This window comes from Maniola jurtina, chromosome 12 (genome assembly GCF_905333055.1).
Source record: "Maniola jurtina chromosome 12, ilManJurt1.1, whole genome shotgun sequence".
Lineage (NCBI taxonomy): Eukaryota > Metazoa > Arthropoda > Insecta > Lepidoptera > Nymphalidae > Maniola > Maniola jurtina.
This window is the reverse complement of record NC_060040.1, coordinates 534,052-557,187: the sequence shown is the minus strand read 5'-3', so window position 1 is coordinate 557,187 and position 23,136 is coordinate 534,052. Positions and strand designations below refer to the sequence as shown.

Here is a 23,136-nt window from a genome sequence, read left to right as displayed (position 1 = left end):
AACATCAAGAAGAACATCTGCAAGTTATTCCAATCATTTTTGTACCATTTGGTGGCGAGTACGTATTAAAGAATGTCGTGCAAGTGTGTCTAACTTTGTAAAACAAGCATACTCGGGCTACTTTGAGAACCCATTAGCAGCTAACAGCAAGGCCTGGACTCCAAATTTTTATATGTGGAAGCTGTATTTCCTCATTGCGTTTATGAGCAAATAAGAATAGACCCTACTTTTACTAAAAAAAGTATTATAATTTGGCGCGAACCATCTAAACACCATGATGATTATTATTTCTGCATTGTGAATATAACCAGAAGAAACAGCAAAAAAATTGTTCCAAGCGACTCTATTGTAACTTGCAGTCTACAATTAGAACGATTCTGACTTCTGGTGATAAATCTGTACCTCAGCCCCAACCCAGTACCTCCAATCTACTTCAAGAACTTTCAGAAGGTAGTGACGATGTAGTGACTTTTACATCTCAACTTAGACTATTCAATCAAAATGATTTGGACCACTTAATGAGAGATCTTAGATTGTCTAAAAAGCATCAGAACATGTGGCTTCTCGGCTCAAAGGAACAAATCTGATAACATGTGTTACGGTATATTGTTCTCACTACTCTCAAAACATTCAGCAGCTGATGTTGCACTTCCAGCGACTTGGGTGCAACATGGGCATTAAGTTTTTCTCTATTATACAGAAAGGGCTCTATTATACATTCTAAAACAGGTTTTATTTTTTATTATTATGTAAAATAGTTTTTGATTTATCGCGCAAAATGTAGAAAAAAATATACAATAAGTCAAAAACTGTGAAAATCTGACAATTTTTTTTGAATTCCAAGCCGAAAATATATTTAAGAATTTATTTATTAATAGGAATCGAGAGTTTATGCACTAGATAGAGTTCGTTCATTCACTGAAATTCCCAGTTCATTTACTGGCAATTTATCCTTTTGTTAAATAAAATAAGTTATAATAATTAATACCACGCATTTTATTTGATTTTTTGATATTTAAATAATTTAAGAGTGTATACCTACTGTGTACAGACACACAAAATATAAAAATTATATATAGAACGATTCTCATATACCTTAATTTTAGGTCAATGTCAGGGTAGTCCTTATTCGTTCATGTACTGGATCTTTTACCCTCCTACGTCAAAATACTAAAAGTCCGCGTAAATTTCGCAGATTGAAATGTCTGCTTGATTAATTGTCAATAGAGGGTCATGACATGTCAAAATTGCTAGTTTGAAGGTGAAATCGTCTATGTCATTCGCATTATCTTTCCTCTTAAGTATCTATCTTTTATTTTATTACTCTTTCACTAGACTTGTCTAAAGTTTAAACGTTTAAAACTCATCTGCTTGATTGATATAATAACACAAAAAGACGTAACTTCACTGACGGACACAGGAGCGCGAGCGCAGTGAGGGCAAATTTTTGTTATTTTAAGATAGAAAGCGAAAGCTAAACGAGCTCTAGTGTGTAGACATAGAGTTCATTAATTGCAAATGCACGAATCAATAATATTGGTCGTTTTACCTCTGGAGTCTAGAGTGTTACACAGACGTAGCTATCTATCTATCTTTATCTATCTATATCTAACACTCAAGGTAACGGGTAAGGGAAAAATTGGAAAAGGAAGTGTTTATTTAATGATGTCCACGTTAAGATCTGGTTTCATGGCAGGCAAGTGTCGGAAGGGCTGAGTGGGCCAAGGCGTTATCCTTCTCGTTGCGTTTCCGCTACTTTGTGTAGTAAGTGAGGTAATTGTAGAAAGATGCATGTAAATATTAGGCATAATCATATTTATTTAGAATTTATAGAATTTATTTGCATAATGTGTGTATAAAAGATAATGATATGATTACAAGGTTCGACACATTAGCCGTAGTGGCGTACAAATATTATGTTAGTTATATCTACTTACATGCGGTTCGTTAAATTAAAATATAAAAAAAAAACAAATCAGGCATTGAAATGAAAAAAATAATTAAAACGTAACTACAATGCAAAAAAAAATGTCAAAACCAAATAAGAAATTAAAAGCCAGTCATAACCATGGATCATAATACAGTGCTAAGAAAAAATATAGACTCAAGCAGATATAGAACTTTAATTTTAAAGATAGTAATGATACATTACATAAGATTTACTAGCAAAGTACTACAAATAGTATTAAAACTAAACATTATATTTATTCTTGTTTGTTTTTAATAATGACGATTTTTTTTAAAACATAGTCTACGACATGCCACAGGCCCTGAGAAAAATTATAAACTCAATGTCTCTTTTAATTTTATTTTAATTAATATTTGGTCCATTTTCCCTTATTTTTAAGTATGTCTATCAGTCTATCAGGCATACTGTCTACCAACTTCATCCAAGCAGAACTTGAAATTTCAGTCCATGATAACTCCAGTCCTTCATTTAGTTGGTGAACATTTGCGATTGGTGCCTTATTTTGGTCATAAATTTTCCTTGCTAATATGCCCCACACATTCTCGATTGGACTGAGAACAGGGCTTGCAGCCGGCCACTCCAATATCTGAATCCTGAACTCTTGAAACCATTGAATAGTAGTAGAAGCTGCATGGCGTGGTGCATTGTCTTGTTGGAAAATTAGATTGAAATCTTCAATTAAGATGATAAAAGGCAATAAGTAATCGTGAAGCAAATTCTGATAACCGGCAGCGTTCATTGTACCTTTTATATAGGCTAATTCGGTTTTCTGAAGTCGGGAGATACCAGCCCAAACAATGACAGATCCTCCTCCCCGAGCTCGTCGTGACAGATTTTTTTTTCGAATCTTAAATCGTGCCAATAATAACTGGAACCGTCGGGTCCATCAAGATTAAATTTTTTTTTGTCACTAAAAATCAAATGCTACCAAGTATCCGAATTTCTGATGTACTTTTCTACAAATGCAAGTAGAGCTGCAATATGATGTGACTTCAATACCGGTTTTTTAAAATACTTCTGATACTTGAAGTGTTCAGACAGTACTGCCCATTTCCTCACGAGGCTAGGATGGCAGTTCAAGTTAAATTGGCGCACCAGGCTTGAAGATGACATCCCCGTTTTAGAAAGTTCTTTCAACACAGTTCGTTTTACAGGAGGTGCGTATTTAGAAGGTCGCCCTGATCGCTTTTTCTTGCCATAATTTTTAATCCCCTGTTTCAAAAAGTTTTTAACTACACTTTGAGAACACAAATCGCACTTGCTATCTCCCTTTGCGTTTTCCCACAACTCCTTAAATCAATGATTCTTTGTTTTTCAATATCGCTTAATTGTTTACCACGGGGCAAAGCGAAGTGGAACAAAATGATTATAATAATAACAAAATTATACTTATGAAGATTAACTGAATCTAAATCTATGCCGAAAAAAATACAACGTTACTCCAGCACTTCCCCATAGAGACTGAGTTTATATTCAAATTCAAATTCAAATTCAAAATGTTTTTATTCAATTAGACTTTTACAAGTTCTTTCGAATCGTCAAAAGCATCTACCACTGGTTCGGAATGCCCCTCCCACCGAGAAGAACCAGCAAGAAACTCGGCGGTTGCTCTTTTCAAAGATTTGATATACAATATTATGCCATGTATAAAAGCAATTGAAGTCCTGCGCATTGCTGGAGCGAATCGAAGTTCAAATCCACGCTTTTTTATCATTTACATAATCTTCGATAGTATAATATGCTTTTCTCAAGAGCATATTTTTAATAGATTTTTTGAACCTGTGTAAAGGCAAGTCCAAAATTGACTGAGGAATTTTGTTATAGAAGATTATACCCATTCCCACAAATGACTTTTGGACCTTCCTGAGACGGAGTGTAGGAGTCGCAAGCCTGTTACGGTGTCTAGTCAGCCTGTTGTGTAGATCGCCAACCTTCTTGTAACTAAGAATATTTTGTCTTACAAAAATTATGTTGTTGTAAATATATTGAGAGGCTACGGTAAGGATACCTATTTCCTTAAATTTTTCTCGAAGTGAATCGCGTGGTTTTAAGTTATAAATTGCGCGTATTGCCCTTTTTTGTAATACAAAAATTCTCCCAATATCTGCCGCTCTACCCCATATTAAGATTCCATAAGACATAATACTATGAAAATAAGCAAAATATACTATCTTTGCGGTCTCCACGTCAGTTAATTGTCGAATCTTTCTAACCGCGTAAGCAGCAGAGCTTAGTTTGCCAGCAAGAGTTGATATATGGGTGCCCCATTGCAGCTTCGCATCTAAGGTTATCCCCAAAAATGTAGTAGTCTCTTCTATTTTCAAAATATCATTATTTATCATTAAATTAATGTTACTTGTGTTCTTGGTATTGGGCAGTGCGAATTCAATACACTTAGTTTTTTTTGCATTTAAAAGTAGATTATTTACAGTAAACCAGTGAGTTACCTGAGATATGGCACCATTTATATCGTCAAAATTGTCCTTATTTCTATCGACTTTAAAAATCAAAGACGTATCGTCAGCAAATAGTACGATATCGCAAATATTTTGGACTACATATGGTAAATCGTTTATGTATACTAAGAACATGAAAGGACCTAGAATAGAGCCTTGAGGAACACCCATTAGTGAGGCTGATCCGGATGACTTCACATCATTCACACATACTGTTTGAATACGATCACTAAGATAGGACGCAATGAGACCAAGCGCAGTGTCTTTGATTCCATAGTGGCTCAATTTAACTAAAAGAGTCTCGTGCTCAACGCAATCAAATGCCTTGGATAAATCACAGAAAATACCAATGGCATTCTGTGACCCCTCCCACGCATTGAATATATGCTTTAACAGCATTGCGGCCGCGTCTGTTGTTGATCGACCTTTAGTGAAGCCATACTGTTCAGAATGGAGTAGCTTATTTAAATTGAAATGCTGAAGCAGTTGGTTGAGCATGATTTTCTCAAATATCTTGCTCAGTGTTGGCAAAATTGAAATTGGCCTGTAATTGTTTGGATCACTTTTGCTACCCGATTTAAAAAGAGGTATCAATTTACTACATTTCATGAGATCTGGAAAAGCGCCTGTATCCACAGACTCATTAAAAATTAAGGCTAGATATGGCGCAATAATATCAATAATATTGTTAATTATTTTTACTGATATTCCCCACAGATCTCCGGTTTTTTTGCTTTGTAAAGATTTGAACACTTTAACAATGTCATATGGAGTAACGTATTCAAACCTAAACAACACACCGCATTCAGTGACATTGGCCCTGAGAAGATCATAGGCTTCTGTTGGTGAAGAGCTAAGGGAACTAGTAGTGATGACTGGAATGTTCTGGAAAAAATTCTCAAATGTATTTGCAATTTCAATATTGGAGTCAATAATACGGTTATTAATTTTTAGCTCCAATTTATTGTTATGCACTTTTTGTTTCCCAGTTTCATCCGTGATGATATCCCAAGCTGCTTTAATTTTATTATCAGAATTAATAATTTTTTGCTTTATGCAGAGTGACTTTGCTTGTATGCAAACCTTTTTGAATAATTTTGAATAATTTTTTACATATTCAACAAATGTGGGAGTGTAGTTATATTGTTTTTCTGCATACAAGTCGAACAACTTATTTCTACTTTTATAGATGCCAACAGTAGCCCAGTCACTAAATTTAAGATTTTTAAACAGTTTTTTTTCTACAATTTTAAAGGTAGAATTAAATTGAGAGTTTATGAGATCAAAAAAAGCATTATAGTGTTCATCCGGACCACCCTGAGTAAAGTCAAGTTTAGGTAAAGCAGTTAAAACCTTTAGTTTGAACTGCTTTACCTTTTTAGTGGTTACTGGCCTATACTTTATTAACTTTGTTATGTCTTGATTATCACTGGGAACAGATATCATTTGTCCACAGTGATCGGATCTTAGATTCGTCATGATCGATTTTGCGACAATCTTACAGTCACAGAAAATGTTATCTATACAAGTGGCTGAATTTGCAGTTATCCGTGTTGGTTCATTGAAAATTTTCTGTAAATTAAAGCTTTTAAATAAATTGAGTAATCTGTCAGTAAAAGAAGTGTGAAGCAAAATATCAATATTGAAGTCTCCACAAACTAATATCTTTTTTGATGACCTACATATCCGCCTCAAGGCCTCTTCCATAACGTCCTCAAACAGAACAAAGTCACCTGAGGGGGGTCGGTACACGCAGACGACAATATAGCGCTCCAGCTCAACACAGGACAGCTCAATAGTGCGTTCCAATGAAAGATTAACAATGTCTTTCCGTTCTTTATAATTGATATTGTTGCGGGTTAATATTAAAGACCCTCCGCGTATAGCTTTCTTTCTAGAGAACGCACTTGACAATTGATAATGTTTTAAATTTACTATTAATTGATAACTATTGAGCCAATGCTCAGTGAGGCATAAGATGTCAATATCAAATTTTTTAATAAATAGTTCTATCTCATGTTCCTTGCCAGATAAGCCCTGAATATTTTGGTGTACAAGATTGATTTTACATAGCTTATCTGTTGTCGCACTACTTAGTTTAAAATCTTATTACTGTTTACAGTAGTGTCCATGCAACTATTTGTATCCAAACTATTATAATAGTTTGTATCCAACGTAAAAAAACTGGAATTAGTAGTATTACTAATTAGGTCTATATTATTAGTACAACATGTACCGTTTTCAAAAGAACTCAAGCTAAAAATAGCTGTGTCTTGTATATTACAAGCTACCAAGGTAGCTATTTGTTTCTTATAACTAAGGGGCAAGTACATTGTATCCTTTGTCAGTGAAAATTTTTTTATAAAATTATTCGTGTCTATTATGTGAATATAATCCCTATGGCCAAAACTTAAATTATTAATAAGCATGTTGAGTTTATAGACATACCTATTTTGTGCTGGGGTTAAAGTGCAAGAGTAAGGAAAAGTGCACAATATGAATTTACAACCCGTATTTTCTTGTAGGTCCAATAGGTATGCAAAACTTCTTAAAATTTGTTTTTTTGTTATTTGCATGCTGTCACCTATCAACAAGACAACTGTACTATATTTATCTAAACAGCAGCCTTTTAAATTTTCAATTATATATTCATATGGTGCCCCTGGGTTACATATGTTGATCACTGTTTGATGTAATTTATTACTTATTAAATGACCAAAGTCTTTTCCCAATCCATCTGAAACAACAAATGTTTTCCGCTGAGGGCAATGTAACGAGGAACCATTGTTTTCACAGCCTTTTTGTTGTCCTATACACTGACTGTCCACTGGCATTTCGTCCGGAACCTTATTTGAGCACTCACATCTATTAATCAGAGAGTCAAGACGATCTATATTATAATTACTTAAGGCTAACAGCTCATCAGCGGCCAGTATATGCTCACCGACCTGTTTCTGTGACAGCTCGTACTGGGAAGTAACTGTTTTCAAGGAGTTTTCCAGTTTTAGAATCTCCTCATTAAGACTCCGAACGTCAGTTTCATATTGAACTCTCATCTCTTGCAGTGAGGAACAATATGTATTGAGCTTATTTAATAAATCTGAACGTTCTTTCCTAAGCCTAATGTTTTTATTACATAATTTCTGAAATTTTATTAATTTTTTCGTTTTTTTAATTAATTTACCAATTTTAATGTATTTTTTAATTTTTTTGTGACTATTTAAATGGATAGTTTCTGAATGTGGCTTATTATTAGCAGCACAAGGGCTGTCACAGGTCAGGTCAATTGTCAACACTGGTGCTGTTGAGGATGAAGCAAGCAGCTCATCATACAAGTTATTTGTTTTTTGTGTTTCATAACTTGCTATTTGTGACTGAAGGTCACAAATTAACTGTTGAGATTGGCTTAATTCATCCTCTAACATAGATATCTTTCCCAGAGCCTCTTCATAAGTTTGTATGCACTGATTGAACGACCCTACTGCCAACTGAAGTTGGTCGCGCTCCTCTGATAACAAAGTATGAGCGTTGTGCAGGTTTGCAAGTTCAGACTTTAACTGTGAGTTCCTAGCAATAATGATTCTCATCTCAGCTTCACTTTCATCTTGTTCCTTCAGTAATTGGGTATTTAATTGTTTAAGTGATTTTATTTCGTGTAAAGCATTTTTCAGTTTCTGTTGTTCTTCAAGAGCGGCAGCTTTTCTGGTGAACATAGGAGCCATCTTGTACTATATACCTGAAACACACCAATAGATATATGTAAGTGAAGGAAATGGAAAGTGTTAGGAGTCTAGCAGAGAGAGGATGAGAGACAGCGAGATAACAAAAGTGAGATAAGTTAATAGACTAGGAAGAAAAGTTAAAATTAGTTTCCTGGTATGTTGACTAGGTTTATTACCTATATCATAAAATAAACTAAACAAGTAATAAGTAGGTACTTGATGCAAACACAAATAAAGAGGCCATAGGAAAATTTAGTCAGACTTACACTATGCCTAATAACTATTTATACCTAACTCAGGTGGACTATGTCGTACTGTAATCATTATGTGTACAGTGGAATGTTAGTTTTGTCTGAGGCAGTAGGTACAGACTGTACAGATCATTCTTCAACTTCACTTCCACTGTAAGTCAAGCAAAGCGAGAACAAGTTTTGCCTAAGTGTGTGGAGGGACGTGTCTCGAGATTCTCGAGTATGTACGAATACCTATCGTGTAGGGAGTGTTGGATTACTGAATAAGTTGTATAAAATAATAACAGATACTCCCCCGGTAAAAGTCCGTTATAGGCATCGATGTATATGGATAGGCCCTTAGAAGAAAAAAAATGCGCTCACAAGTTAAAGAGAATTGGCAAAAGTCTCTTTATCACGCATCAGTCGGCCGCACACGCTTTATCGTATCGCACGTGTTTTTGACTGTCGAAAATGCCGTCATGTGCGGTCAAATCTTGCAAAAACCGTACGGAAATCCATCAAAAAAAAGATGGAATAACATTTCACTCGTAAGTATATCGTTTTCTCATTTAATTTAACGTATAAGCTGGGTATATTTTTAATTTTGCTATGATTAAATATTTGCCGCAAAAATATCGTACAATTGGAATACAGAAAGAATGGAGTCGTGTTATTTTTTTTTGAAGTAAAACTTTTTATTCGCGTATGACAGACTACTTATGATCATGAATATATTTAACTATGATTGTATGTTTGTAAGTATTTAACTATGTATGTTTGTATATGTACTAGTAGACTAGCGATGTTTCCGATATTCGCATCCTCACCCGCAATTGTGAAGGTTACGCATTGATTTGGGCATCCACATCTGCATCTACAATAATAATAATCAATGCGGATAGTCACGCGGATGCGGATGTTGCAAGTCGCGAAAACTATACATGTATGTTTGAGTGTATACATGCTTATATGTATTTTTTATGTATTTAACTATGTATGTTTATGTATGTGTTTAACTATTTAACGATGTGTGTATTTTGTATGTATACGTCGTACGTATGACGTAGTTATATTTTAGCGATTTTGCGGGCTTCCGCATCCGCAACGGCGAAGCTGCCGCATTGATAGAGGGTTCCGTACTACAGAAGTTTTTTTGGTTATGGTTTATATTATTACATATTATTTGTGAAAATTCTTTGTTAGATTCATTACATGCTCATATCTGCACTAATAATATTTTTAACGCAAAAAAAAATTGACGAAATATTGCACAAAACAGCTCCATTCCATCCTTGTTCTTTTTAATAATAGAGAGTTGACGCTCGCGTCAAATTCACTGACGAGTTCAATGACGTAATATTTATTTTTTTATAGGCTCATTTTTGTAAACGTATTTATATGGGAATGGCATATCCTTATACATCGATGGTTATAGGTTATTGAATCACGTCACACCGCTCACAAGTCCGTCTCACTGGTGCTGGTTGGCAGTAGATCGGTATTGAAATTATGATTTATCACAAAATACACTTTGATTACAGTTGTTTTACAATAATTGTAGTCTTATTTAAATGTAAATTTACTTAAAATTGTAATTAAAATTAAACAGCTGATTTTCAGACATGTCAGCTTCAGTGTTGCCACCCTATAGCCCCATATAATTCGTCACAGCTCAAACACGGCTTACGGGCAACTGTTACGCAATATTGCGTAATAAAAATACCTACAACAAAAATCATTATGAATTTATAACAAGTGTATTGTGTTTTATGGTTTTCATATTGTTTGGTAATATTTAGTTAGTTAATATTGTAGTCAAGTTCAAATATTAAGTTGAGTCTATATTTTTTCTCAGCACTGTAAATAAATAAATAAATAAATAAAATACTAGGGTATACAGATGTCAAAATCAAATGAAAAATATATCTTATTATGTCAAAATCACTTTTTATCATATTGGAAAAATTCTTCTAAGGAGTAAAAAATTTTCCCTTGCAACCATTTCTTAAGTTTTATTGAAAATTGTCTTATTGTGAGTGTTTTTATGTCAGATGGTAATTTGTTAAAAATTTTGATTGCCATGGCGTGACAGTTTTTGTTGAAGAGTGCCGTTTGTGGTAGTGTTTTAAGAGGATCATTGTCAACGATCCCCCGTCGATTTCCTACGTATGATATTATTGTTCTCATCTCTATCTGCCCTGGTTCGTGTATTCTCGGTTCCTAGATCGGTGCATTTGTGATAACCAATTCTAATTGCTGTGATTGGCTGAATTTACCATGTTCTTGCTGCGACAGTGAGTTTGAGCCACTAGCGGAACAATGTTAGCCGGTCAGAAATGATTGCAATTAGTCAACCTGTATGACGTCCGTGTTCTGTTTTTGATTACAAAAAAGAAAAAATTGTTGTTGCAATCATCAATTTTAGCAAATAGTGAAAGAGAGTCGACCAATCAGAGGTCACAACTACCGTCACACTTTCTGTGAAACTATGGCAGTAGGCTTACCGAGTAATGAAAACAATTTTTCATTCTGTAATGTCATGTGGCAAGTAGGGTTGCCACCTGCCTCTTTTTGATTTACAGGCTACCACCATCAAAAATACGGGGTTTAGATTTGAAGAAATTTAAAAATTTGAAGTATTTGAAGAAATAGGCGGTGGTTCTCTCTGAAATGCATGGAAAGCCTATTTAGATATTTCAGTTTATTTGTAAGTTTTGTATTTTTTCTCTGTATGTTGCCGTGTCTTGATTGGTGAACTGTGTTTGCAATGTGATTTTAAATAAAAGATTTATTTATTTAAATAGCTTTTAAAAACTCTAGTTTTGTAAAGCAAAATGTTATACATTTCATGCATACAATCTTTGCATTTTAACTTAAATTTACATTTAACTTGTAATTCCACCTTCACAGTATCAATACTATGGCCGTAGCCAGGAATCGATTTCGGGAGAGGTTTTATCAGGGCCGGAACTGAATCCTGTCATGAGGAAAAAAACATTCGCTCAACTTTATGGGCTAATTACCTGGTTAGTGGAATTTCGCCTTTCAATTTGACAGTGAGATAAAATACAACAATAAAAAAGCGCGAGCGCAGTGAGCGTAAGTGTTTTTGGTTCAATTACAGAAAGAATTAAAGTGAAAGGGAAACGAGTTTAGCCATAGCAAGATTTTATTTTTAAAGCTCCCTATCCATACTAATATTACAAATACGACAGTATATCTATTTGCCTATCTATTTGTTACCCTTTCACGGCCCATCTTCTTTACCAAAATTTTGGTACTTACTATTCAGAGGTAACTTGCATCCCAGACATAAACTTTTTAGCCCGGAAAATCCCCCACGGAATTTTTAAAACTCTAAATTCATGCAAACGAAATTGCGGGGCTTACACCAAGTAATACAAATTCAAAGCGCGAGTGAAGTGAGCGCGTTGGTAAGCAAATGCAAGAAATAGTGTAAGTATTATTTTAGGCTTAGGTTTTTGACGGCTTCCCAGGCGCAGTCGCCATTTCTAAATTTCTGGTCTGGTGGGAGGCTTCGGTCATGGCTAGTTATATGGTTAGTATGGCCCTAACGGCCAAGAAATTAGACTGCATCATCACTTACCACTAGAAAAGATTAAAGTCACGGGCTAACTTGTATAAAAAAAGGCTAACATCCTCAAACCAAGCCCCGCCGCCTTGGCTACGACCATGATCAATATCGAGTGGGTTTCGGCTACGCATTGCCGCAAAAGGAAAATATTCTTTCTACTGGACATAACGTCAGTGTTCGGTTTCGCCAGCCAAGTGCGAGTCAGACTCACGCACCGAGGGTTCCGATTCGGGTATTTTTTTCGACATTTTACACGAGAAATCAAAAACTGTTATGCATTAAAAAAAATATGCATAAAAATAAATAAAAATCTGTTTTAGAATGAACAGGTAAAGCCCTTTCATATGATAACCCACTTGATATATGTAGTTATCTTACTTTGAAAATTGAAAATACATACTAATATTTGTTCATGAACACATGACAGACGGATAGAAGGACAGATGGACAGACGGACAGACGGAAAGACAGACAGACTGATAGACAACGAAGTGATCCTATAAGAGTTTTTTTTGCTGTTGAGTTACGGAACCCTAAAAATATTTAGTTTTATTTGTCCCGTATTTTATTTTCATAATTACCGGTTTCTCTATCCTGACATACGGGGTAACCAGTAAAATACGGGGCCTCTGGCAACCCTATTCGGAAAACACTGTCACATTCAAGTTAATGTCAAATATTTTGTTTTCAATTACAGAAAGCTGCATCAATCATTATTACAATATTTTCTTTGTTGTGATTGGCTGAATTTTTGAGTTTCAGCCAATAAACAGACTGTTTGCCAATTAAACGTCATAACAATATAAATGCCAGAAAGTTTAACCAAATAAAACAAACTTAATGAGAACCTAGTGAGAATGCAAACGGCACACAATTTATAATACATATTATGTTAGTCGTATATAATAGATATTATAGTAGTCGTTCACTTTGGTAATAGTCAGATTGTCATCAGTAAAATTGATATTGGTCGATGTATCGTAAATTATTGTTTCGGTGACAAATATTTTTATTATCTATTTATCTTTGAACAGAATGGAATAGAATGAAATGGAATGGAATACAATGATAAATTTTTATTCCTGTAAACTTTTAGGTAAACTTCAAAGTGTTTTTGGATGGTCAGAAAAATTTACCACTGGTTCGGAATGCCGTTCCTACGTTTTCTAGGGTTTCGTACCTCAAAATGAAAAACGGAACTCTTATAGGATCACTTTGTTGTCTATCTCTCTGTCTGTCGTGTGTGTCAAGAAAACCTCTAGGGTACTTCCCGTTGACTCAAAACCATGAAATTTGGCAGGTAACCTAACTGCGTAATTTTGGGTAGTTTTTTTAATCGATAAAGAAAGTTTGCGACATTGTTCAATAAAAAATTTGGATTCCAACTCCTCAATCCTGATGTTGCAGGGGACCTGACTACTAAAGCTAATGGGATTTAAAAAGTGTCGATTATTAATTGATATTGAAGGTATCTATACCAAGTAAACACTTTGTCGTTGACCTCAACCCTGATGCTGTAAGAAATTGCATTCCTAAATCCTGGTGATCCCTCGGGATTTGAAAAGGATAATCCGTTTAAATATTCTTACGTGATACAGAAACAAGTTGCATCCCGGGGACGGGCTATTACGGAGAGGCAACTTTTGTTCTGGGAAATGAAAGGATCGGGATTTTTAAAAACCTATATCCACGCGAGCGAAGCTGCGGGCATTAGCTAGTTGTAAATATGTTTAGAAGCTACTATAAGATAATAGATAAGGTACTTATTTCCTTATATTTTTAATGTATGGCAGCGCGCGGTTTTAAATTATAAATTGCACGTCCTGTCCTTTTCTGTAATACATTTTTTTCTCAATATCTACCGCTTTATCTCATAGCAAGAGTCTGTAAGACATAATACAGTGAAAATAGTCAAAATATACAATTTTTGCAGTTTCCACGTCAGTACCTGTCGAATTTTTCTAACAGTGTAAGCAGCAGAGCTGAGTTTACCATCAAGTGTTGATATGTGGGTGTTCCATAGAAGCTTTGCATCTAACATTATACCGAGAAACACGGGGTTCTCCTTTATTTTCAACATATGATTATTTATCAATGAATTTATGTCATTTAAGGTCCTGGTATTGGGCAGTGTGAATTCAACACACTTAGATTTCTTTGCATTTGGAAGTAAATTGTTAGCAATAAATCAGAGAGTGACCTGTGATATGGCATTACATATAGTATACATTGTCAAAAATTATAATATTAAAGCTGTGCGTATTGCGTGAGGAATAGGTTGCAAGAGAGTTGCAACTTGCAGGGTTTGATGCATGCGCTATTGCCAGCAAACATGAGACATATTTTTATCTACAGGCAACGTCTGAGTAGGTAACGCATACGTCTAACGCAAGTTGAAATGTATTTAGTTAGACCTATCGACAAGTTTGGAGTCGGGTGCAGTCTAAATGTGGCCCGTGTGTTTAGACTGTCCGTTTCTGTCAGTTTCACGTGTCGTCCCCCGCACTTCACCACCCCGCTTGCACAAATCGAGACAGCACGAAATTTTCAAGATTTCTGGGTGTAATTTCTGGTTTTCGTAGTTCCCACATAATTATAACAATATAAAATATATAACGATAATTTTTTTACTACATAATATTCATTAAATTTTCTAGGTCTGTGGTTTTTCCAAATTTCATTAAATTGCTTCGTTGTCTAGAAAAACGAGCACAAAGTTGGGCCTTTTTTTAAAGAAAAATACAAATCTTTGAGCCCCTGTAATTTTAAAACTACATATTTTTAGAAAAATCTAAAACACCACAGACACAGATATTAGTTTCTAGACTATGTCTGCAAAATTTCATGGACTTTGGTTGCTTAATATTCAAATGAAATGGGAACTACGATTGTATGGAGTAAGTGACGGAGAGAGCTCTGTTAAAAACTAATTTATCTGGATTTCTCATTGAACGCATTTGCTTTGTTTCCCGCATAATATATTATGCATCTTTCTAGGGTGCTAAATTGAACCGTAAGGTAGTTTATGAAATTATCTTTTGAGCTATGTCGGCTATTCTGGTTCTGTCACGGATTTCTTCATTTCGGATGTGATCACGTAGAGAAACTCCAAGCGTAGCTCTCTCCATCGCCCTCTGAATGACTCTGAGACCTCTTATGAGGCCCGAAGTGACCATGCGATCCATTTCATCCCTGGTAACATGCACTATTCGAGTTCGAAGACTTTGGTCTTCACGCACTGAGGAGTTTTGGATGAGGATAGAAGGAGGAAGGATACGATAGGAGGATAAAGACGCCTATAAGTAGATACCTATGTTAGTAAGATAGAGCAGTGGTCGCAACGCGGGTCGTTATCTTTTGGGATTCATGAATTACGTTTATTGAAACTGGGTACAAAGGGAAGAATGACCGTTGCAATCAGATTAAGAGGTCAGATTCATTAAATGTATACCTGTGTACAGTGTATCCATAGCACTGTGGCATTATTGCATAGGTACCTACATCAGGTCAATGAATAACTGTTGTCAACCGATGAAGAAACTAAAAACCATGCAGTAGCAGTTCCATTTTTAGGGTTCCGTATCTCAAAAGGAAAAATGGAACCCACAAGTGAGACAACGAAGCGATCCTATAAGGATCACTTTGTTGTCTGTCCGTCTGTCCGTCTGTCGTGTCTGTCAAGAAAACCTATAGGGTACTTCCCGTTGACCTAGAATCATAAAATTTGGCAGGTAGGTAGGTCTTATAGCACAAGTAAAGGAAAAAATCCGGAAACCGTAAATTTGTGGTTACATCACAGAAAAAAAACTTAAATTTTCAATGTAAGATAACTATACCAAGTGGGGTATCATATTATGAAAGGGCATTCTAAAACAGACTCTTGTACATTCTAAAACAGATTTTTAAGCATAGTAGTTTTTGATTTATCGTGCAAAATGTCGAAAAAAATACCGGAGCACGGAACCCTCAATGCGCAGTCTGACTCGCACTTGGCCGGTTTTTTTACTTAAAATAAACTTTTAATTAAGTATTTACATAATTTTATTTCAGATGCAAAATCCCAGAATGCGAGTTAGACCCGCCGAAGTTCGAGACAAATGGGTGGGGAAACTGGGCCCTTCCCGACGGCAGAGGGCGCTGCGAGCGGTACGTCCCGGTTGGCACCTCCTGCGCTGCCGAATCCTTCCACCCCACTGACACAAAGCGCTGCTCCAGATGGGTCTACGAGAACCACGACACCATCGTATCCACGGTGAGTTCCCCCTTCCCCCCTTTTTGTTGAGGCCGTCTCAGGCTCCTACTGGCCCTCGAAATATTTATATGAGTTGTTTCTAAATCGGCAAGATTGGCACAGATAACCTTGTTATGACAGATTGAGCTTACAACCTAAATCGCTACGGATAGACATTAGAATTTTTTTATGGTAGGTTTCTTGTATGTTACCAAAGATTAAAAAAGCCATTAAAAGATATCATTGATTAAAAGTATGCTCCTGGCAAAAGCATATTACACAATCGAAGATTATGTAAATGATAAAAAAGCATGGATTTGACTCGCTCCAGCAATGCGCGGGTCTGCAATTGCTTGTATAGTATAGAATATTATTGTAAATTTAACAATTGAAAAGAACAACCGCCGAGTTTCTTGCTGGTTCTTCTCGGTAGGAACGGCATTCCGAACCAGTGGTAAATTATTTGACGATTCAAAAGCACTTGTAAAAGTTTATTTGAATAAAAATCTATTCTATTCTATTCTATTCTATTCTATGACGTAGGCACTCACTAAGAAAGGATTTTTTGGAAATTCCACCTCTTAGGGGCTTAAATTATATAATAAGGGTCCAGCATCAAACCCTATGCTCGGAATAGGAGGTGAAAGTCTTAGCCACCAGGCTATCACCTCTTCTTCCCCGGGACGAGCCTAATAGGCATCGCGCAAGGGGGCAACGATGTCTTCGTTTCTCAAAAGATCTTGGAGCCTCCCGATGTGCGATGAGTGAGGCCACCAAGGTGGTTTAAGACGGGAAAAATCCTAGTAATCCTACATAAGACGGTGTATTTCTCAGAATGTCAAGTATCCTACATATGTTCCCCCTTTTAATAAAAAAAACTAGTACTGTCCAGGCAATAGGCGAATGATAACAGTTTCAGCGGTGTATAAGTATAACATTTTTGGTTTCCACATGTTTCAGTTCGACTTGGCATGCGAGGAATGGAAGCGGACGTTGGTGGGCACGCTCCACAGCGCGGGCATATTCCTGGCGCTACCGCTCACTGCCTACATCTCCGACAAGTGAGTTTAAATAACTTATCAATGACTAGCGAACCGCCCTGGCTTTGCACGGGTAGCTTATTACAATTTTCGTAGGATTTCGTAGTATTTCGTAGAATCTCTATTTTTTTTTAAAATAAAATTAGATGCCTAAAAATTAGCCTACTAGATGACGCCCGCTACTTTATCCGCGTTAATATAGGTTTTTTAAAAATCCCGTGGGAACTCTTTGATTTCCAGGGATAAAAAGTTGTCTTTATCAATTTTCGGAATTCAAGCTATCACTGTACTTTTCACATAAATCGGTTAAACGGATGGGCCTGGGCCGTGGGATTCTTCTTTAATTTTCCGGGATAAAAAGTAGTCTATTTCCTTCAAGAACCCAAGAGGCCCCTACAAGAGACCTATTATATCATGTCATGATTTGTACAGCAATTAGATTAGACTAGCTTTAAGTTTTATCATGTTACTTAACAAAAACCTATATTTTTACTTCCAGTTTTGGTCGTCGAGTGGCCTTCATCCTGACGGCCGTGGCCCCGGCGGCCGTGGGTCTGGGACGCTCCTTCTCTCAGAACTACGTCACATATGTGAGCTTGGAATTCTTCGAAGCAGTCGTTGGTGCTGGCGTCTACAGCTCTGGCTTCATTCTTGGTAAGTCTTACCTATCTCGTGTCATCCTCATCATCATCACCCTATCGCTGACCCTGTACTGTCCTGATAAGAGTCTCCTCTTAGAATGAGAGGGATTTGGCTATAGTTTGCCATGTTGGCCAAGTGGGGATTGATAGACTTCACACAACTTTTAAGAACATTACAGAAAACTATTAAAAAAAACTTTATTTTTAAAAGTTATAACTATGTCGAACTCTCAGGCAATCAGTTATCCTTCACCGTTAAAGCGAGTGATATTTAAGAGCCCTAAACGCCGCCATCCGATGTCGATGGTAGGTATCATAGCGCGAGTAGGTAACAACCGGCGCGCTCCCCTATTCTTTTATAAAAGCACAGTGGGTCGCCGCGCCGATTTAATCGACTATGACAAAATTTTCAATTTTCGAGTTTATAAAAAAAAAAATTTATTTGCTTTTGTTAAATAAACCAGGGGTAAGTATATATTATAGATAATTATCTATATTAAAATTATAAAAAGGTAAAGTGTGTAAGTTTGATTGTAGAGAGTAATCTCTGGAACTACTGAACCGATTTTGAAAATTTTTTCACCAGTAGAAAATTACATTAATCCTGAGTGACATAAGCTATTATCTAATTTTTAAAAAAAATAGAGATCCTTACGAAAACTTTGATAAACTACCCGTGCGAAGCCGGGTGGATTGCTACGTATGATAAAACTATAAGATTCGTAGAAAAAAACTAGATGGTACCTCGTAAAATAAGTTTAATACCGTCTACACGTCATGGTATACTATGGCAGTTCTTATTAGGTTCGCGTGAAGGTGATAATGTTACAAAAAAACTTTATCGTAGCACGTGGTCAAACAAAGTAGACGTTCCGTCATAAATAAGATGTAATCTGCATGAAAATGCACTTCACGTAAACAAATTTAACGGTAGCACTCAACTAATACGTTTGTGAACCTATAAGAATTTTTAAAATATTTTATAACTGGTTGACGTCCGCAACTTCATCCGCGTGGAGTTCGGTTTTTCAAAATCCCGTAGGAACTATTTGATTTTAAGGGTATAATCTATACATGGCTGTAGGCAGGGGGTTTGTACTCCCAACCCCTCCACCCCCTGAAATCCCAGACAACAGGAAATTGTTATTAAAATGTATAATAAATTGTTCTGCGATTTTGTGCTCGCTTCACTCGCGCTGCAAGCTGTCTCTGAATATTTAGAATGTTAGAATATTTTTCATTAAATAATGAAAGGACTCAAGTAAAAAATAAGATACGCCAATTCTACTTCATTTTCTTACATTAGTAAAAACGATTTTTGTTTCGTGTTTATTGCAGTAGGCAAATCATATTTACGGAAACTTTACAAGGCGTTTTGGTTGATTTTTCGTGATTTTAGCAATGTGTCACATTTTTTCTTTGGATAAATATGGTATTTTCGTCAAATCCGAAAGACTCTAAAAGAAGATCACCTTTTCAACTTGCTACACTATTTTTTGTTTCTCAAAACGTTGCTGTTTAATACATTAAACAAGGATAATTCGTGAGCATGTTTAGTGTATAGGACCGTTAATCGCTCATAACTCAAAAAAGTTGAGGCCATATCGGGATCGAATTCCGACTTTCCGAATAGAAGGCCGAGCCCCTTCAGGTCCAAAATGTTGAAAGTACCTATCTTTGTATCGATTTTTTCCAAAAAAAAAATTTTTATGGATTTGCCATGAAAAAGGTAACACACAGACTGACATTTTCATATAATATTATAAGAATTTACGCAAAATCTTCCATACAGGAATGAACATAATCTAACTAATTTCATATTTAATCTTCTATTATTCGTTTAATTACACACACACACTCAAAACAAACATTAATTATAGCATTTTATTTCAGCTCTTGAAATGATGGGGCTGAACAAGCGGGTTCTGGGAGGCAACATCATTTCTTGCACCTTCGCTGTCGGTCAAGCAGTAGTCGCGCTAATAGCGTGGGCTGCACCTGAATGGAGAACCCTCACCAGAATCATCTACGTGCCTTCCTTCCTCTTTATATTCTACTACTTCTTGATAGAAGAGAGCGTCCGATGGTTGCTCAGTAAGGGAAGAAAGAAGGAAGCGGCTGCGATCATTTTTAAAGCAGCGGCGGTTAACAATAGAAAACTTTCTCCTGAAACTATCAAAATATTGACAGACGATACACCAACGACAACGGATCATGTGAAAACGTCAGCAGAACCTGAAGAGAAACAAGAAAGCCTTGCGTTACAAGTGTTAAAGTCCAAAGTGCTAATATCAAGATTGTTTATATGCTCGTTTTGGTGGATTACAGTGACGTTTATCTACTATGGCCTCTCCATAAACTCTGTGTCTCTCGCCGGGAACAGCTACGTGAACTACATCCTCACGGCGTTGATCGAGATCCCCGGTTACTGCGTCAGCGTCTTAACCCTGGACCGTTTTGGAAGGAAGAGTTCGATTATGACCGCCTTCTTCGTTTGTGGAATCTCTTTAGTTTGCTTGCCCTTCATTCCTTACTGTAAGTTTATAACTATTCATGACGAATAATAGTTATGGTAGATTTTGCAATTTTTGAGTACCTAGTTCTTTTTCCACATTAAAGCCGTATTTGAGGAAAGCTATATAAACGGAAATCGTGTCCCAATATTTTTTTAGGTTGGTGTTATTATAACTTTTATTTTTATCATTTAATTCAATTTCACTTTCATTTATCTGATTTGTTTTATTACTTAAGTGAACTTACAAGCTTTATAAACCAACTTAATTAGGTATGCAGATATAGTTTTTATCATTCATTTTAGGTAATTTCTTAGCAATCTTGTCTCATTAGTTTCTTAGATTATCATTTAGAGTAGAAAATAGTTTAGACATCACTTTACAGATCTGCTATGGCTGCAAACATGCCTGAACTTGCTGGGCAAGCTCTGCATCAGCATGGCCTTCAGCAGCATCTACATCTACACGTCGGAGCTGTACCCCACCACGCTGAGGCACAGTCTGGTCGCTGTGTGCTCGATGGCCGGTCGGATCGGACAGGTCGTCGCACCGCAAACTCCACTTTTGGTCAGTCTTCAAACATTTTACCACCGAAACTCAAAACGTTGGGCGAGTTTCCATCCTAATGTCGTCGACATTCCATCTACACGCACGAAACGTTTTGCGTCATTTCTCATACGTATCACTAAGGTTTGAAATACTCTTCTGCGATCTATTTTTCCTACCAATTACAATCGGGGTATCTTTAAAACAAGAGTGAATAGGTAAATGCGTTCCATCTTAGGCCACAGCATCACTTTCCATCAGATGTGATTGTGGTCAAGCGCTTTTGCCTATATTGAAAAAAAAATCTTTTGATCTATTCTGAATGTCGTATCGATGTATTGATATTATATTTTGCAAGCATTTTTTATTGTATTTTTTCATTCATTCATTCGAAGCGCATCCGTTGCTTTTTCACGGCTCAACCACTGAATCGATTTTAACAGACTAATTTAGTGCAGAGGTATAACATAGTATCGTAAATTACCATAATTCCTTATTCTGAACAGATCTTTGGCAATGAAAGGCATAGAGGTAGACACGTTCCGCATTTGTTTCGGAGTTTCAATTAGCATCTTTTTCAGCTTTTCCGGGCCTCTTTAACGCTTGGAGCCCTAAGTACACTCCACATGCCTTCATAATATAGGGTGCCCTTAAAGTAGGTCCTCAGGTGTGCTATGACCAACAGCGGCACTGACCATAACGCTGACGATGACGGGCAAGCTGTTCATCAGCATGGTGTTCGGCTCCATCTACATCTACACGCTGGAGCTGTTCCCCACGCCGGCGCGCCACAGCCTCATGGGTATCTGCTCGATGGTCGGTCGCGTCGGCTCCACCATCGCGCCCATGACGCCTCTGCTGGTCTGTTCTGACCCTCGTAGCTCGTAAATATTGCTGTGTAGACTAGAGACTGGTTTTTGATTTTGTTCTGCTGGTATGTTCTGAGTTCTGACTCTTCGTAGTTGGTAATAACTAATAATGCAGTGTAGAGAATAGTAATAACTAATAGTGCAGTGGAGAGAATTACACGTAATGTACACGAACGATTAGCGCGACATTGCGCTATGCATGTGTCCATACAGACTTGCCTACTAATAATTATCTGTTCCACTCGAGCCACTCGAGTATCTAATCCTATAGAAAAACATCACGTATTTAGTTGTTTTGTTAGTAGGTATCGCTGCCTAAATATGTAGAACTTTGTTGAGTTTGAAGAATCTAGTTGTTCCTTCCGGTAGCATGTATTATAGTACGCGACAGGTTGAGATAGTAATCGGGGTGGGGACGCCCCGCACTCCCGCACAGCCCCCCGCGTTAACCCGGTGCGGGATAGCGCGGGTGACGTGCGGGTGTGCGGGTTGTTCCCCCGCCTCATACCTTGATTGCCATCTCAACCTGCCAATATCATCGTTGATGCAAACTGATGTCTGCTTTAATCAAACATTTATTTATTTATTTTATTTATTTAATAATAGACTTAATTTAAAGAGAAACATTTTTCACCAGTTGTTATAGACCAAAGCACTAAATAAAAAACAGACTGGTGTTTGGAATTTTGCAGCCCAAATAGACCATAGTCTGTGCTAGGGCATTACCACCTGACTGTCTGTTTCCCCAGATGGCGTACATGGAATCGCTGCCCTACCTGCTGTTCGGCGTGATGGCGGCCACTTCAGGGCTGCTGATGCTGCTGACTCCGGAGACGCTGCACATCCGGCTGCCGGACACCGTGCGCCAGGCCGAGCGCATCGCCGTCGCGCCGCGCTCCACGCGAACCACCGACATTATTGTGGACTAGACTATAATAATTTTAATAAGTATACCTACGTACAGCGACAAGGATCTTTTAACGCGTGGCAAATATCTAAACTACCGCCGCCATCTTGTGAAGTTTTACGCTGTCCCCTTGTAAATAAAAACGAAAACGAAAAAGTGGCGAATGGCTGACGTAGGAATATGTTCATACACTAAGCAGTTACTCGTCATATTATATCATTGATTGACATGACCTAAATAAACAATCTAAAGGACACCTCGACAATATTTTTCTGCGTTTCGCGGCGAGCTAGGCATTCCAAGACATTTATGATAATTTTATGGAACGTTCGCTGGAAAGTTCCTCATTAAAGGCCGATTCACACCAATTACGTACACGTGACACGTGCGTAGTAACGCCCGTGAATCCCTAAT

General features: G+C 36.9%; 1 protein-coding gene across 1 annotated transcript in view; it reads left to right on the top strand.

Moving 5' to 3' along the window:
- The window catches only part of LOC123870279 (organic cation transporter protein-like), a 33,944-nt gene extending 10,985 nt beyond the window's left edge, over nucleotides 1–22,959 (top strand). Inside the window, exons 3-8 of the mRNA XM_045913512.1 lie at nucleotides 16,026–16,227; nucleotides 17,167–17,267; nucleotides 17,746–17,900; nucleotides 19,781–20,422; nucleotides 20,786–20,967; nucleotides 22,565–22,959. Coding sequence (XP_045769468.1) covers nucleotides 16,026–16,227; nucleotides 17,167–17,267; nucleotides 17,746–17,900; nucleotides 19,781–20,422; nucleotides 20,786–20,967; nucleotides 22,565–22,744 — 1,462 coding nt within the window. The 3' untranslated portion in view covers nucleotides 22,745–22,959. The remainder of the gene's footprint in view (nucleotides 1–16,025; nucleotides 16,228–17,166; nucleotides 17,268–17,745; nucleotides 17,901–19,780; nucleotides 20,423–20,785; nucleotides 20,968–22,564) is intronic.
- Nucleotides 22,960–23,136: the final 177 nt, after the last annotated feature.